The sequence below is a fragment of the Selaginella moellendorffii genome, unplaced genomic scaffold (genome assembly GCF_000143415.4).
Source record: "Selaginella moellendorffii unplaced genomic scaffold, v1.0 SELMOscaffold_53, whole genome shotgun sequence".
NCBI classification, from domain to species: Eukaryota; Viridiplantae; Streptophyta; class Lycopodiopsida; order Selaginellales; family Selaginellaceae; genus Selaginella; species Selaginella moellendorffii.
The window spans coordinates 572,384-588,323 of NW_003314314.1; the positions used below are offsets into that span (position 1 = coordinate 572,384).

Below are 15,940 nucleotides of genomic sequence, written 5' to 3' on the forward strand. Positions count from 1 at the left end.
CTAGTTCTAAAATGTTGATGGAGGAGGTCATGGCTCATCTGATCCAGCAGCAATACAGTGAAGCCTTTAAGGAATTTCCAACCTCTATCCCCATCCTCCAGAATCAGCTGTGGCAATAAGTTTTTGAGTTTTTTGCTCGATGACACATTCTGGAAATCTAGCAAATTCCACATCGTGTATGCTGAAGCTCTGGCCGCAAGTAACCTGGAAAAGAAGCCGGGGCAGACCAGCTCACTGCCTTACACTGCTGGAACTCCAAGCCATTATGAAGTAGAAGTTACAAGTGAGCTATTGGGAACGTGTGGGCTCACATAGAAGTTGGAATTCCTACAGGAGGACCTTTGCTAGGTCCATGAGCTGATTGTTTGGTGGATACACTATACAATGAGCCAATTTCATGTCCTGTCTCTAATCCAACTAATATGCTGTGATATGCATTGTAAGTAGTTTAGAGTCATTATACTACATGAAGTTTATAGTGTTGACATTAAGCTTCTAGCCATAGCTAAATTTGAGACATTAGGTGAGATTTCAGACACTATTTATGGTCTGGAAAATGTGAAGAGCTTGGCACATCTTGCTAACTTTAAAAGTTTCCAGGCTTTCGACTTTTCCTTGAACAAGAGGATTTGCTAGTCCAGTTGCATTTGCCCAAGATCGTTGAGACAAATGTTAAATGTTATCTAGCCTGTAAGTACTACATGATTAAATTTTGGTTTGAAGATTGTATGAGACTAATTTATTCTATGATCTTGAGTTATATAATATATTATCAAATGATCCTAAGTCAACCTGTAAAGACTTTCGTTGAGCCTGGGAGTGATTTTGGCTTTGAGAGTGTGTGCCATGAAGCTTATGTTTCCCATAGCTTCATCCATAGTCTGATCTTTTGGGCTTCCAGGAAATTTCCACTCGAATCCATGGAGAAGATTAGAAAGAACGAGCTGGACGTTTCTAAGACCCAGATGAAGCCCGGGGCAAGCCCTCTTTCCAGATCCAAATGGAAGCAGCTCAAAGTCTTGGCCATTGACACCGATGCTGCTGCCAATGAATCGCTGGGGCTGAAACTCCAGAGGATCACTCCAAACTCGAGGGTCTCTGCCAATCGCGTAGACATTCACAATAAGCATTGCATTCTTGGGGATGTCATAGCCTGCAACATTCTGAGCCTCGACCGATGCATGTGGTATGAGCAAAGAAACGGGAGGATGGAGACGAAAGCTTTCCTTGATGATGGCATTCAAAACCTCGAGCTTGGATATGTCTCCCTCTTCGACCATGCGTGTGCGTCCAACAACACTCTCAATCTCTTGCTGAGCTTTGACCATCCAATCTGGGTGGTGAAGAAGTTCCGCCAGAGCCCACTCTGTCACAGTGGATGATGTTTCAGATCCACCAAGAAGTAGATCCTATCAAGATCACAGAACAATCAAGTAAGTTCCACAGATTTGCAACTTACCATGAGGAGAGCTCTGAGACTGACCAAATCGTTTCCAATGTGAGACCTTGTGACCTCCACGAAATCGGGAACCTCACCGGGGCGCTGCTCGTCCAAAACCTTTTGCAAGAAGCCATTCATCTTATCCCCGGCCACCTTTGCACGGCGGGCAACCAAGTCGAGCCAGCTCAAGTAGGGGAAATAGTCAGTGATCGAGAAAGCCGCTCCCACCTCGAGGATCTCATCAATCGTCGCTATGAAATTCGAGGCCTCCGCCGTAATAGCGGGATCGCCCGAGGCCTTGGATCCAAAGTACGTCTTCTTCATCAGAATGCGAGTCATGACGTTGAAGCTGAGCGCCCTCAAGTGTGGTCTCACTCCGACAACTTGGCCAGCCTTAGAAGCTCTCAATAGCTCACCACTGAGCTCCCACAGCTCGTCCCGGATGATCTGCGTGTTCATACTCATCCTTTTGGCCGTGAATATCTCCGTGGCGCAGAGCTTCCTCAGCTTCTTCCAGTAGTCTCCATATGGCGAGAAAGACATGCTCCTGCTATCCATGACTATGGAGACCACGTTGTTTCGAGGCCTATAGGCGAATTCCGTGTCGTGGTTCTTGAGAAACTCTTTGGCCATTTCTGGACTGGAGACCACGAACACAGGGACAGATCCCAGGCGCAAGTGAAAGAGGGGTCCAAATCTCTTGGAGAGCTGCTGGAGTGCGATGTGTGGGATCTTGCCCATGGCCAGGAGATGGAAGTGGCCGATGAGAGGTAATCCTCTGGGGCCTGGCGGAAGATTGAGAGATATCCTGGAGAGCCATTGCTTGAGGATGAAAGCAGTGAGGAGGAAGACCACTATATGCACCGCCCAAAACATTCCTACTTTCTGCCCCTAAATTGTAGAGCCAGAGCGCTGGAGAGTATTTCCATTCCAATGTTGAATGGAAGATGTCTGACCTTTGACTTCCAAGCTTGGCATCTTTGAAATTTCTTCTAAACTATTAAAAAATCCAAGTTGCGACAATTTTTTAAATAACAAAGAAATCCAAAGGTGGGCTGCCATATGAGCCACAAGTATAATATAATCCTATGCACTTTTCATTTTTTTCTTTAGATTTGTTTGACTCATTTTTGTTTCACTTTGTTAGATTCTCTCAGCACTTGTGGTTGTAATGCACACCTATGCCAATAACAATCGACAATCCTTATCTTGTTGTCCTGGACACTAATCGACAATCCTTATCTTGTTGTCCTGGACACTGTGACAGTCAATCCAAAGTCATTGGTGGGATGTCGTCTATAACACCTTTGGTCCCCTGGCCATTCACCACAACCTTTGTCACCAAGTGGATTGCAATCTGTAAGCTCCTGAGTTTAGACTTCCCGGGAGGTCACCCAGCCCAGTACTATTCAAACACAAGGACGCTTAACTCCAACTATCCCAAGACCCTTAACCGATTGGAAAAAGGGGTTCACTCTTGTTCATGGGCCCTTTCCCTCTATATTTGAACCCCATGGATCGTCTCTCGAGTCGTTCCCTTTGGTTGCTTACAATCCACCACGCTTCCCTGCAAGTTCACGCCCTCGTGAACGGAAGTTGAGAGCCGCAGCTCTCCCGAGAGCCTCGCTCTCTTGACACCCTACCCCTCGGGTCGAGCCCAGCAGGAGCAAACTGGACCAGCCAGATGTCAATCAATATGTGGTGTGATTCCCCTAGCCAACCAACAGAGTCGGACCCGAGACCCCTCTGATACCAAATGTAAGCTCCTGAGTTTAGACTTCTCGGGAGGTCACCCAGCCCAGTACTATTCAAACGCAAGGACGCTTAACTCCAACTATCCCAAGACCCTTAACCGATTGGAAAAAGGGGTGCACTCTTGTTCATGGGCCCTTTCCCTCTATATTTGAACCCCATGGATCGTCTCTCGAGTCGTTCCCTTTGGTTGCTTACACAATCCTAAAGACCTGGCATATACACTTATATAGCTGGAAAAGAAAGTGTAGTGCACTTTATCTCTCTCCCCTTAAGCCAATTGGAAAAGGGACAATTGCTTGATGTGAGAGCCTTTAGTGGCTATTTTATCCCCATTTATCCCCCAAGGTTCCAAGGATCCATCGTGACAGTATATTCAAATCTCATCCCATGATCAGCGCTACAGAGAGCCATCAGTGAAGGTGATGGAACTTGACGAGCTAGTAGTGGACCTCCTAGAGTGTCTTATATGGGGTGGTTTATACTCTAGTATTCCTTTCTAGCTCGACACAACCCAACATGCAATTCTACTATCATTCCAAACCTTAGGAATCCAACTTTCATCCATAACCAACCTAGAAGCATTTGTCCAGCATGCAAAGCAGTCCAATGGTGGTGAGGCCCATGCTGAGTCTGCAAAATTTGGCCTCAGTTCTATCTAGCCTTGTTACTAGCCTCCTCAAACATTATGGGGAGCCATAGAAAACAAGGCCAATGGCAACTGAGCAATAGTAATCTACTTATACGATGTTATGGAGCATCTTATTGACAAACATTGGCTAAGTTATTAAAATTAAGCCCAAGCACTCGAGGAGAAGGATATTTGTGAACGTAAGTCATTATCTTTTTTAAATTCTCTCCTCATAAATATATGTTGTGGTCCTTACAGTTGTAGCTACTACAAATGCCTTAACTATAGATAATGATCCCTTGGTGATAAAGCCATTTCTCCTAGGGCTAGCCACACAAGAACCAAACCAAGATGAGAATAATGAAAAAGAAGACTTTGCGGATGAAGAGGACATTCTTCCATTGCTGGAAGAAACTTTTCCCACATAGGATAACATGGATATCACTGAAGTTGAAGAACAAGGTGATGGTGGGGATGAACCACACCAAGGATCTCCGGAAACATTCTTGTCACTAGAGATAATGGCTCTAGGCCATACGGTTGGTAAAAAGCATTAACACAAATGAATATTTCTTTTGTTTTCTGATTTTTGAGTGTAGATAAGCTAATGCTAATGTATAATAGTGACAGTAGAGGCTTTAAAGACCATGGTGTGCATCCACCCCCTTTTCTAGAGGGAAGTAGCTCCACTTCTTTTACTCTCATAGAGTTGTTTAACTACTTTTCTATAGTAGAGTAAGATAATTAAAAATTATGGCACTTTAAATTGAACTAACATTTGCAAGGACTTACGTAGGAATTAGGTGGTTGTTTAACAATTGAGTGAACCATTTCATACTATTGAAATATTATATTGTAAGTTCTCTTGTTTCTACATCAAAAAGGCCATATTTCGGCCATACAAACTTGCTTGCACACGTTTGGGGCCATCTCACATTTTGGTAAGCAATGGATTGCCTATGAATTGGAGTTCCCTCATTTGTCCTTCCAAATTGCACTAAACAATGAATTCAATTGTTTCCAATTTGCCTTCAATACTAATTTCTACACACTGAATTACAAAGTGGTCTATGCATCTAAGATTGGTGGAGCTTTGGTGTGGGAGGAAGTCACAATAGATGCAGGCAGGCTATATGCAAAAGCCATTAGAGAGGCTATTCACTAGATTCTAGAATCAATAAGTCTAATTTTCATTTGGCTCACTAAAATAACTTTGTATTACAGATGCACAGACTGTTTGTGATTAGAGAAAGAGCCACGTATTAGCATCCTAGGATGCTAGTGCATTCTAGGATGTTGTGACAAGAAGAGCAAGACGTAGTAAGTTAAGTTTAAGGCACAAATTTTATATACTCCTTATTTCTATATCCACAAGTTGTCTTTGTGGGTTAGTTGTTATTCTAAGCATTTGAATGTAATGCATAGGTATTTCACAAGTGTACAATTGCAACATTAGCAATTGCAGCCGAAAAGGTTCTAGACGAGAATGACTAACGACTTACCCAAGGAGGATTATATGAGATAGACCTCAAGGCATGCACGCCACATATCTAGAATGCACTTAACCAATTACAAAGTGTATCAAGCCTAAAGGAGAAGGGCAATCGGTGCAAGTTTGTGGATTCCATCATAGAAAATTGGCAATTACCGACTACAATATAGTGCTTGAGTCTAGACTCACCAAACTTGGTGAAGGTGATGAGTAGACTATGGAGGTATGTGTGGTTGTGGTGGTTTGGCGTTACTTATTTATTAAGCCAAACGTAGTGGGAGACTTACTCCGAGATGGCTTCCAACACTCAATGCGCATGGAAGCTTGTCAAAGGCCTTACAAGAGTTTAACATTGCTAGGTGGGCTTTCATTCATTGGGATAAATGCTTTATTACAGGTCTTTCAAGTAAAGATGATCATTCCTCCCACGGAGTTCATCAATTGCCTGGTCTTTGATTAGGACTTTAGAGAGAACTTCTACAGCTCGATTGTGGATTTCATTTGAGGTAACTATTTACTTTTACAAACAACTAAAACTCTTGTATATTTGAGCATTTTATAGATATGAGCCCGAAAGAGTTATCCAAGTTCCATCACTTTGCAGTTGATTCTCCAGAGTTCTAACCGGGAAAGCCTATTTGGATCCAAGTTGAGACACATAGTATATCATTTACTCCATTTTCCAAGTTCTCCACATGCATACGAGAAGTTTTCTTCCCTTTAATGTACCCATCAATGGAATGGACCAAACACAAGATCCACTAGGCACTTTAGAATCCAAAGAGCTTTGTATAGATTGGGCTGATGTTGTGGAAGTATTGTAATCTAAACACTTTCACAATTTAAATAGATAATTGTTTTAAAAATATGTAATTCCCTGACACTTTGAAAGAGACTCTTTCCAATTTAACTTAGTTCATTAGCAAAGATAAAAGTAAAAATATTCAAAATATTCCACAAATGCCCATTATAGGCACTTGCAACCCTCCCAACTTATACTTGCCTCATCAAGGGTAATCACTATAACTTCCAAAGCAGCTTTCAATCTAGGATCTGGGTCAAAATTATTAAGCTTGGGTGCTACATGATGCCCATACTCGCTTGGGGAACTTTCAATTTGTTTCATGGTAGAACAAAAATCACCCTCTAGATCTATGAACTTATCCTTGCTTACATCTTGAGCAGTAATATATCCCTCATTGTCGCTTTCTTCAACAAGACCTTCCCCTCAACAATTAATATAACATTAGAAGTAGTCTTGGGCTACCTATTGCCAAGCCTTAAGATGAGGAGGCATAATAAAGAATCCTCAATTCTATACCTTGTTGGATCCATTGTTGTACCTCAAAGAAATAAAATCCTCTCCAGTTTGCCATGCTAGGAGGAAACCTAGAAACCTCAAACATTACAACAAGGTTAGAGCAGATAGGAAACTATCACAAATCTTCTCTTACCAAAGCATGAGCTTCCAATCCCCGAAAACTCTAGTTCTTTGGCCGCAGCACATAGCATATATTGGATAGTTTTGCCCCATGCTTGAAAACCCTTTTTACAAATTTCAAAATTTGAAATGGTTATAATTGGAAAATGTTGAAAGTGTCCATTGTTATTGCTCTTCTCACTTAAATATTACTACATGCAATTGCAATTTCCATATTCTCAAATCTCCTTCAACATGCTACTCTTGAGAGAACTCCACAAACATCAACACTATGCACCCTTGCGTAGTACACAATTAAAGTATGAGCCCCACCAATTCATGGAATTAGTTAGACTTCAACCTACTTTTGAGTCATATGCAAATCTTCTAAGCATCATGATGCAAAACTAAAGCGTTGAGAGAGCTACATTGGAAATCAATGGCAATGAAGGATAAATTTAATGGGATGCATTAGAGACATGACCCTAGACAGTATATATTCACGGCTTTGCAATGGAGCTAAATAAAGTTCACTTACGCTTGCTATGAACACCATGTTAAAAGAGGTGTGCCAAAAAATGATAATTTAGTTCTTTTGCCATGAGCAACAAGAGCAAAAAGTGAGAACATAGTGCTTTGGTATGCAATTTGGTCAATTCTTCATTTGGTTTGCAACATTAACAACTTGCTTGAATGCATGAGATGAATGGGTCTATGGGCCATGACTGGCTCCATTCTGCACATAGCACAGGTCATTGCTATGGGCATGATGCCCCATCCAGGGCATAAGGATTGAATATTCATAAATTATTCTATGCTTGTGTTTTTTTCACACTCATAAATAATACACATAGCAGTTTTCAGAACATCATTTCAAGTAGTACGTTTAATAGGTCAGGCTTTATAGCACTAGAAACTTTCTTCATTAACTTTCATTCCAACATCGTACAGCAATTATATGGGAATAGGAAAGAAATTTAAAATCATATCAATGATGGGAAGATCGTCCAAGAACTTGGCATTGAGATCCTAGACCTTCTTCAAGGCATGTTCATGGCTCATCTAATCCAGCAGCAATGTAGCAAAGCCCTTAAGGAATTTCCAGCCTTTATCTCTGTCCTCCAGAATTACCTGTGGCAATAAGTTTTTGAGCCTTTTGCTTGGCAAGTGCAACAAAACATTCTGGAAATCGAGCAAATTCCACAATGTGTGTGCCAAAGCTCTAGCCACAAGGAACCTTGAAAAGAAAACACACACATCCTCGTTGTTAGGAAGTGTTCTTATCGCTTCCTTGGACAGTTTTAGCCTGGACAATTTAAGCTTGGTGAGCACGGTACAGCAAGGATTCCTCATTAAAGGAGGGAGAATATGGTATGGAAGGTAGGTTATATTTTTGGGTTCTATTTTCTCCTCTCTCCTCTTCCAATTTCTCTCTTTTCCTCCTTTGTATTTCTCTTCCATGGAATATATTAGTGATTCCTGCCAGGAGATCTGGGCAGATCTAAACAGTGGTATCAAAGCAACACTACCAATCATATTGGGTGTACCAGGCAAGGGTTTGGCATCATGGCGAAGGATGGGGCTAATGCAGGCAATCCTAAAAAGGATTTTGGTTATGGGAGTCTTAGCAAATGTCATTTTCAACTAGTTAATCAGCATGACCAACTTAGAGTTAGTTATCCCTTTGTTATCTCTAGTATGGCAAAATAGGGTTTCTTTGTGAATGGCTTCTCTAGCATCTTTGGCAAAATTTGTAAACATGAGGCCAAGAAAGAAGCAAATTGAGGCCACCACACTAATGGACAAGGAGCTAGAGTGAGTTTCCAAGCATGACCAAGAAGGGGAAAAGGAAGAGCAAGGATTGATAATCCAGTAATTGGAATCAACCATGCAAGCATTGATCAAGCAGAATCTTCTTCACCAGCAGCAAGTCACAGTTACAATCCGGGACATGCAAGTTTTGGTCCAGTTGTTAGCAGATCAATAGTATGAGAGCATAGCAGCGATGTGTCTTTTAGCAGAGAAGCAGTAGACCTTGGAATCTCAGCTCAAGGAGCTCCAGGTTACTTCTTCGCACAAGAAGCTAGTGGGGAACTGCCAGAGATACTGCCGTGATGGGGAGAGAGAACTCACCTCTTTCTAGAGTGTCATGTGAGGTAGACACGAAGGGTTGCTGGAGACGGTAGAGAGCTTTTTGGAAGGATTCCTTTCTTTTGTACCTTCAAGAAAAAAAGATAGCTGAGTTGCATCTTTTGGACCTGGGTGTGAAGAAAGCAGGACAACACTGCGAAGAAAGTAGTAGGGGTCCAGGTGGGCAGCTAGAGACGGGTGTGAAGAAAGTAGGACAACACTATGGAGAAAGTAGTGGGTTTCTTGCTCAAGCTTCAAGTCTAGGTGTGAAGAAAGTAGGACAACACTGTGAAGAAAGGAGCGGGGACTTGAATAAGCTCAAGACTGCACTTGAAGAAAGCAGCAAAGAAAGTGGTAGTGCAATGAATTTGGTTGCTAGTGATAGGCAACTTGATTCCAGTCTTTGTGGGAAGGGGGAAGAGTTCTCATCAGTCGAGGTGGAGGAGGCAGTGACAGACATAAAGTCTTCCTCCATGCATGCAGATATCAAGGCAGTGGCAATCTAGCATGCCCATGTTTTCACTTGGAAAATTAGTAATCATTTTAGTGAAGTCACTAGGATCACACATCGGATTGAGTTAGAACCGCACTCCATCACAGTTAACTTTCTAATAATTCGTCTGGGTAAGGAGGGACGAGCCATCGTTGATACCATGGTGGAGGAATTACAACAGGAAGGGTTGGTGGAGGAAAGGAATAGTTTGTTCACATCTTCTGTGCTTCTCGTTCTTAAGAAGGATGGTTCATGGAGATTGGTGGTGGATTACAGGGCCCTTAATAGGATAACCGTCAAGAATAGGTTCCCTATTCCCAGGGTAGATGAGCTTCTGGATGAGCTTGGCAGCACCAAGTTCTTTTCCAAGATTGACCTTCATTATGGTTACTATCATATTGCCATGCAGGATGAGGACAAGGCCAAGACAGCATTCAGGACTCACCAAGGATTGTTTCAATTCAGAGTAATGCCTTTTGGCCTTACTAATGCGCCTACTACGTTTGACAGTCTCATGAACAAGCTCTTGGCTAAGTATTTCTTCCAATTCATTATAATTTTTTTTTATGACATACTAATCTATAGTCAGAACTGGATAGAACACTTGCACCACTTGGAAGTGATTTTATCCATTGGAGAACAATGCTTTGGTTGCAAAGTTATCCAAGTGTTCTTTTGGACTGAAGACCATTTAGTACTTTAGATTTTGTGTAGGACATTGGCAAGGTATGGGTTGATCCATCACAATTATAAGTTGTTGCAAATTGGCCACTTCCCAAATCTTTGAAGCAACTACAAGCTTTTTATGGCTTTGCAAACTATTTACATTGCTTGCCTCTATTGCGGCTCCGCTCAGCAATATTTTGAGCTCTTCTACTTTTCAATGGTCAGATGTAGCCCAAGAATCATTTGAGTTGCTGAAGCAATGACTTCTGGGTGCATTGTTACTTTTTCTTCCAGATTTCTTGCAACTTTTCATTGTTGAGATTGATGCATCAGATGCAGGAATTGGAGCAATTCTCTGCCAAGGAGAGGAATTGGTGGCCTTTGATAGTTGTCACTTCTCTGTTTAGAAGTCTAGGTTACTAGTGTATGAACAGGAAATGCTAGCAGTTATTCATGCAATTGGTCGCTACCACCACTATCTGTTGCCTCGACAGTTTATGCTCCAAACAAACCATCACAGCCTCAAATTTATTTTGGAGCAACAACATTTGTCCAAGAAACAGTAGTGCTAGGTGGAGCAACTGCAAGCATTGGATTTCACTATTGAGTTTCAGCCAGGGAAAAGCAACATCCTTCCTGATGTGTTAGGGTTTAGGTTCACGATGATTTGAACGTACTGAAGCATCAACATTGTTGAGTATTTCCAGACAAGAAGCAGTGTATGTTGATAAGATTCACGAAGGCTACTTGCTGGATCCAATGCTTTCGGGTATTTGGCAACAGTTTCGTGATAATCCTGACTATACGCATGAGAAGTTGATGTATCATGAGAACTTATTATGGCAAAAGGGTCTTATAGTTCTCAATTCAAGCCATAACTTATGCAAGGAGATCTTTCAGAAGTGTCATGCAAGCATTTTGGCAAGACATTGATATTAAGTATGTATATATATATACATACATACATATATATATATATATATGTATGTATATATGTATGTATATATATATATATATATGTATATATATGTATGTATATATATGTATATATGTATGTATATATGTATGTATATATATATATATATATGTATATATATATATATATATATATATATATATATATATATATATATATATATATATATGTATATATATATATATATATATGTATATATATATATATATGTATATATATATATGTATGTATATGTATCTATATATATACATACATACATATATATATATATATATGTATGTATATATGTATGTATATATATATAAAATCATCGTTAATGTTAAAATAAAGACAAAGGGCTGGCTCTAGCAAACTCAAGTGCTTGATTTCGTGCTATCCTAGAGATTTTTGGTGCAACAAACGCAGACAAATTGCTCTGAAACCCTAGCAATCTAGAAACTAGAAACATTAAACCAGCCAATTGCAATATAGTAGAATTACTCTAAAGTATAGTTTTTGTCAGGGCTTCTCGTGGCTCAAATAGCACTTACAGCGTCCACTTAAGGCTCAACTAAAACAATCTAACCTTGAGCTTTAAAGCAAAATTCATCAACACAATTCTTTGATGACTTCGCTCATTCTCTCTCTTCTAACCAACGCAGCCCTTGAGCTTCATCCTGAGAAGCTCGGGAAGCTCCCTCTCAAACTCTCCAACAAACTGGTCCACGACTTCACGACAGAACCCGCTCACAATCATTGCTGCTGCTACGTCCTCGCTGATGCCTCGCTGCCTGAAGTAGAACAGCTGCTCGTCGCCCACCTTGGACGTGCTCGCCTCGTGCTCGATCCGGGAGCTCGGATTCCGTCCCTGATGATCCAAAAGTTCCATACAAACTCGTGAAACCTGTAAACGTGCAATGGAGCTCATATACCTGGATGACTGGAAAGGTGCTCGCAGTAGACTTGTTTCCAATGAGCAGCGAGTCGCACTGCGAGAAGTTCCTGGCTCCAGCTGCCGAGGGCTGGATCTGCACGAGCCCCCGGTAGCAATTCGTGGAGTTTCCAGCCGAGACTCCCTTGCTCACGATGAAGCTCTTGGTGTTCTTCCCAAGGTGGATCATCTTGCTGCCCGTGTCGGCCTGCTGCTGGTTTTGTGTCAATGCCACCGAGTGAAACTTCCCCACGGAGCCATCGCCTCGCAGCACAACGCTAGGATACTTCCAAGTGATCGCGGACCCAGTCTCAACTTGCGACCACGATATCTCCGACTTCTCTCCGTCACAAAGTCCCCTCTTGGTCACGAAGTTGTAAATCCCACCGCGTCCCTGGAGCAACACCTCACGATCAAACCAAGGAGGTAACGTCAAACCCGAAGGAGAGAACCTGCTGATCACCGGAGTACCAGTTTTGCACCGTGTAGTAGTCGATCTTTGCGTTCCTCGCGCAGTAGAGCTCCACGACCGCGGCATGGAGCTGGTTTGTGTCGTGAGCCGTGGCCGTGCAGCCCTCGAGGTACGTCAGGTGACCACCCTCCTCGACCACGATCAAAGTTCGCTCGAATTGCCCAGTCTCTGGCGCGTTGATCCGGAACTGCGTGGAGAGAGGGATGCTCACTCCTCCCCCGGCCTTCACGTAGCAAAACGATCCATCGCTAAACACCGCCGAGTTGAGAGCCGCGTAGAAGTTGTCCGAGGCCGGAACCACGCGGCCGAGGTTGTCCCGGACGACCTCCGGGAACTCGCGCACGGCCTGGGAGAGCGAGCGGAAGAAGACACCGCCGTCCTCGAGCTCCCGCTGGTGGGTCAACGCCACGGACGTGCTGTCAAAGACGGCGTCAACGGCCATTGACCGGGGCTTAGACCCGGGCTTTGACTCGGGTGGCGGCCCCAGGTCAACGCCCAGGCGCTGGTATGCGTCGACGATGGCGGCGTGCTCCGAGGGCTTGGGCTCCGAGTAGTAGCTCATGTCCTGGAAGTCAACGGGCGGGTGGCGAAGCTCCGACCACGAGGGCGGTGCCATCTTTTGCCACTTGTGGAAGGCGTCCATCCGGAAGTCGAGCATCCATGGCGGCTCCTGGCGCTTGCTGGAGATGAGGCGGATCGTCTCCTCGGACAGCCCCTTGGGGATTGATACGGACTCCACCTTGGAAGAGAAGCCCCATTTCCTGCAAGCACCTTCCAACAGAGATTTGATTTGAGTGTGCTCTTACCCGTAGTCACAGTTTAGAAAGCGATCAATGGTGGTAGCGTCTGTTCCCACCGTCGCCATCGGGCTCGTCTCCACGCCCTAGACTTGAGTAGCCCTAAAAATGTATATTATTTTGCGAAAGTAATTATATAGATGTATGACATATTTACTTTGATTTTAAAAACGTTTATAATAGCATATGCTAAAATATCGTAAAAATTAATGGAATATTCTGTTTACTGGAATCATAATTTGTAAAGATATCGGGAATATACGTAATATTTGGCATGAAGTTTCGATGGCGACGCAATAGTTACATGGAATTCTAACCATCTGGTAAGTGTCCACATGGCATTCCGAGTCTCCCAAAGTGAAATATTCAAGGGTGTTCAAACGCAAGTAAAAATGTACATATACCGTGTCGTATTACGCCCTGAATGATTGCAAGTCAGTGCAATGAAACTAAACCAGCTGGAAAACCTTTTACCTTGGAGGAAGATTTCTTTCGTGCCATCTCCTCTCTTCTTTTCTTGCGTCTTGATCCTTTCTCTAGCTCGTGAAAATGCTCTCCCAGTCGGCATTGCTCTTGCCAGGCTCGAGATCGCAGCAGATAGCAAGGATTGCTTCTCGCCCACACCGCTTTCGCGCCCAGCAATCGTTCCCCGGCAATCCAAAAGTCTCAAATCCCATGGATGGCTGGCTCAGGAGCAACGAAGCGCGATCCAAGAACGAAGGATGCGTCGCAGCGGTCACGGGCCACAAAGACGCTGGAGTGCTCGTGGCGGAGGCGTTGAAGCGAATGAGCGCAGCAAGAAGCTTGGAATCCGGGGCCGCTGTGGTGGAATTGGCGTCATCGGGCAAGCTGGAGCTTCTTCCCAATGCTTTCCACCTCGAGTTCCTGGACGACTGCTTCTTGCCCGGCAATTCTTCGATCGGCTTCGCCCAGCATCTCAAAGATCCAAGCTCTTTCAAGATCCTGGCGGCAGATTCTGGGCATGCATGCGCCTTCTGTGGATTCCTCGTCGGCATGGAGCTCGACGTCCTGATCAATGGCCTCGAGGGCGGCGACGGCGACGCTGCATCCGATCTTCTCAAGGTGGTGGAGATTTGCAGGCGGATGGTCGGGCCTTTCGCAGCTATCTGGATCGTTCGAGGAAAGATGTATGCTGCGCGAGATCCCCACGGCTTCCGGATCAAGATTGTGGCTACTGGCTCTCTTCCGACGATCAGAGCATCAATACTGGTGCTTCCGGCCTCAATGCAGCAGTGGTGATTCGAGAGGTCATGCCTGGCGAGCTGGTTTGCATCGACGGCACCGGCACCACGTCCAGCGTCCAATTCAACGCCGGTGAACGATCACTGGAATGTGGCATCGAGGTCTTCATCCAATCGTCATGGAACTACCGGATCCATCGTCTCCGGCAAGCTCTCTGCAAGCGCCTGCCACAGCTTCCGTTACCAGAGGTTTGGATCAGGGCGGTGGTCATAGCCGACGGACGCGAGAATGATCGCTTGGCCGAGGAATTCGCGAAGGCTAAAGGGTTCTCGTATTCCAGAATTGGCCACCATAGCTTTGGAGAGCTTGTGCGAGGCAACCGAGTACTCGTCGTCGGCTCGTCATACCAGAGGGCTCTTGAGAGTGTCACACGTCTCAAGGGAGGAGAGTATGGGCCGGGTGCCATCCATGTCCTACTTTTCTCTCCAGTGGTGACCATGGATTGCTGCTACAGCAAGCTGGCGACCATGGTTTCGCAGCAGGAAGTGGACGTGAAATGGCTTCCGGTGGAGGATTTCTACGACGTCGTGGCCCAGGAAACTGGGAAAACTCCGTGCTGTGCTTGTTTGAGAAACGCCTGAGAGTTTGTAACTTTGGACCATCTGAAATAAAATGTTCTTTTTCGTTTCCTCCCTGGTCAACGAGTCAACGACCATGCCGGGGCGCGGACCGAGGTCAACGGGTGACTCCTCGGACAGCCCTTGGGGCAACCTAAACTTTGAGCGGCATCTCGAATATCCCATGATTATAACTCTTTGACTTTAAAAGAAACGAACGAAACCTTGGTTGATCTTTGTAAGAAACCAGAGTGAAAAAACAAAGTTAGATTGGCGAGTCAGTAACTAACAAGATCATCAATGAACAAACGCTAATCTTGCGAGGTGCTCCACGCACGAGTAGTACTCGAGCTTCCTGATCTTCGACGCCCAAAACGATCCAGGCGTGGAAGAGAAAGGGCTGGATCGTTTCTTCTTGTTGGCTCGTCTGCTGCTGGATTCGTGCTGCTGCTGCTGCTGCCGCTGCTGGTCTCGATTCTCCTCCTGCTCTTCGCTCTCGATCCCTTCGGGGATCGTTTGCAAGGTGGGATTTAGCCTCTTCTGGCGGCGGCGGAGATAGGCGCGCTGCATTTGCTCCTCCTCGCTGATGAGCATCCCATTCCGGACGAGATCTCGCTGGAAGAGCCCGCCCCTTGGCCGGCACCAGCGACCCATTGCCCTAATTCGCCCAAATTCCTAGATTGCCCTCACCGATCGATCCCAATCGGCCAAATCGTTAGCTCCCATCGTTTAGCTCCTATCGCTGGCCGGCTTACCTCATCTCCATCCTGGAAGACGTGGAATAAATCACTGGGGGGCCACGTGTCGTGGATCCCACCAATCGTGACGTGGCTGTGTTTCTTACGCTTTAAATCGTGACGTGGCCGTATGGCGTGTCATTGATGTTGACGTTGGGCTGTACTGCTCAAATGATTTTCCCGCGCTAGGGTTCTTCCGATCG

The 15,940-nt window shown here is 44.5% G+C and overlaps 2 protein-coding genes across 3 annotated transcripts; both read right to left on the reverse strand.

Moving 5' to 3' along the window:
- Nucleotides 1-752: 752 nt before the first annotated feature.
- On the reverse strand, nucleotides 753-2,339 carry LOC9635969 (flavonoid 3'-monooxygenase). Of its 2 annotated transcripts, none has more exons than XM_024687492.1 (2): nucleotides 1,484-2,339; nucleotides 753-1,409 (listed from the first exon to the last, which is right to left on the reverse strand). In XM_024687492.1, the coding sequence occupies exons 1-2, from the start codon at nucleotides 2,315-2,317 to the stop codon at nucleotides 783-785; spliced, it is 1,461 nt and encodes a 486-aa protein (XP_024543260.1). In that variant the 5' UTR covers nucleotides 2,318-2,339; the 3' UTR covers nucleotides 753-782. The 2 variants fall into 2 exon arrangements, with proteins under 2 accessions (XP_024543260.1, XP_002982373.2); XM_002982327.2 differs by having other exon boundaries at nucleotides 1,460-2,339.
- Nucleotides 2,340-11,552: 9,213 nt separating this feature from the next.
- Nucleotides 11,553-13,266, reverse strand: LOC9635970 (UPF0051 protein in atpA 3'region). Its single transcript, XM_002982328.2, has 4 exons — nucleotides 13,190-13,266; nucleotides 12,364-13,144; nucleotides 11,913-12,305; nucleotides 11,553-11,848 (listed from the first exon to the last, which is right to left on the reverse strand). Exons 1-4 carry the CDS (start codon nucleotides 13,246-13,248, stop codon nucleotides 11,630-11,632), a joined length of 1,452 nt encoding a protein of 483 aa, XP_002982374.2. The 5' UTR covers nucleotides 13,249-13,266; the 3' UTR covers nucleotides 11,553-11,629.
- Between the last annotated feature and the right edge of the window lie 2,674 nt (nucleotides 13,267-15,940).

What these genes read in the sequence shown, in the direction of transcription:
- LOC9635970 (XM_002982328.2), bottom strand. Translation starts at nt 13,248, where the DNA reads ATGGCGACGGTGGGAACAGACGCTACCACCATTGATCGCTTTCTAAAC. An exon ending in GGTACTCCGGTGATCAGCAG is followed by an intron (nt 12,306 to 12,363) that starts GTTCTCTCCTTC and finishes GTGTTGCTCCAG; the next exon opens with GGACGCGGTGGGATTTACAA. An exon ending in GCACCTTTCCAGTCATCCAG is followed by an intron (nt 11,849 to 11,912) that starts GTATATGAGCTC and finishes TTGGATCATCAG; the next exon opens with GGACGGAATCCGAGCTCCCG.
- LOC9635969 (XM_002982327.2), bottom strand. Translation starts at nt 2,317, where the DNA reads ATGTTTTGGGCGGTGCATATAGTGGTCTTCCTCCTCACTGCTTTCATC. An exon ending in GTCTCAGAGCTCTCCTCATG is followed by an intron (nt 1,410 to 1,459) that starts GTAAGTTGCAAA and finishes TGATCTTGATAG; the next exon opens with GATCTACTTCTTGGTGGATC.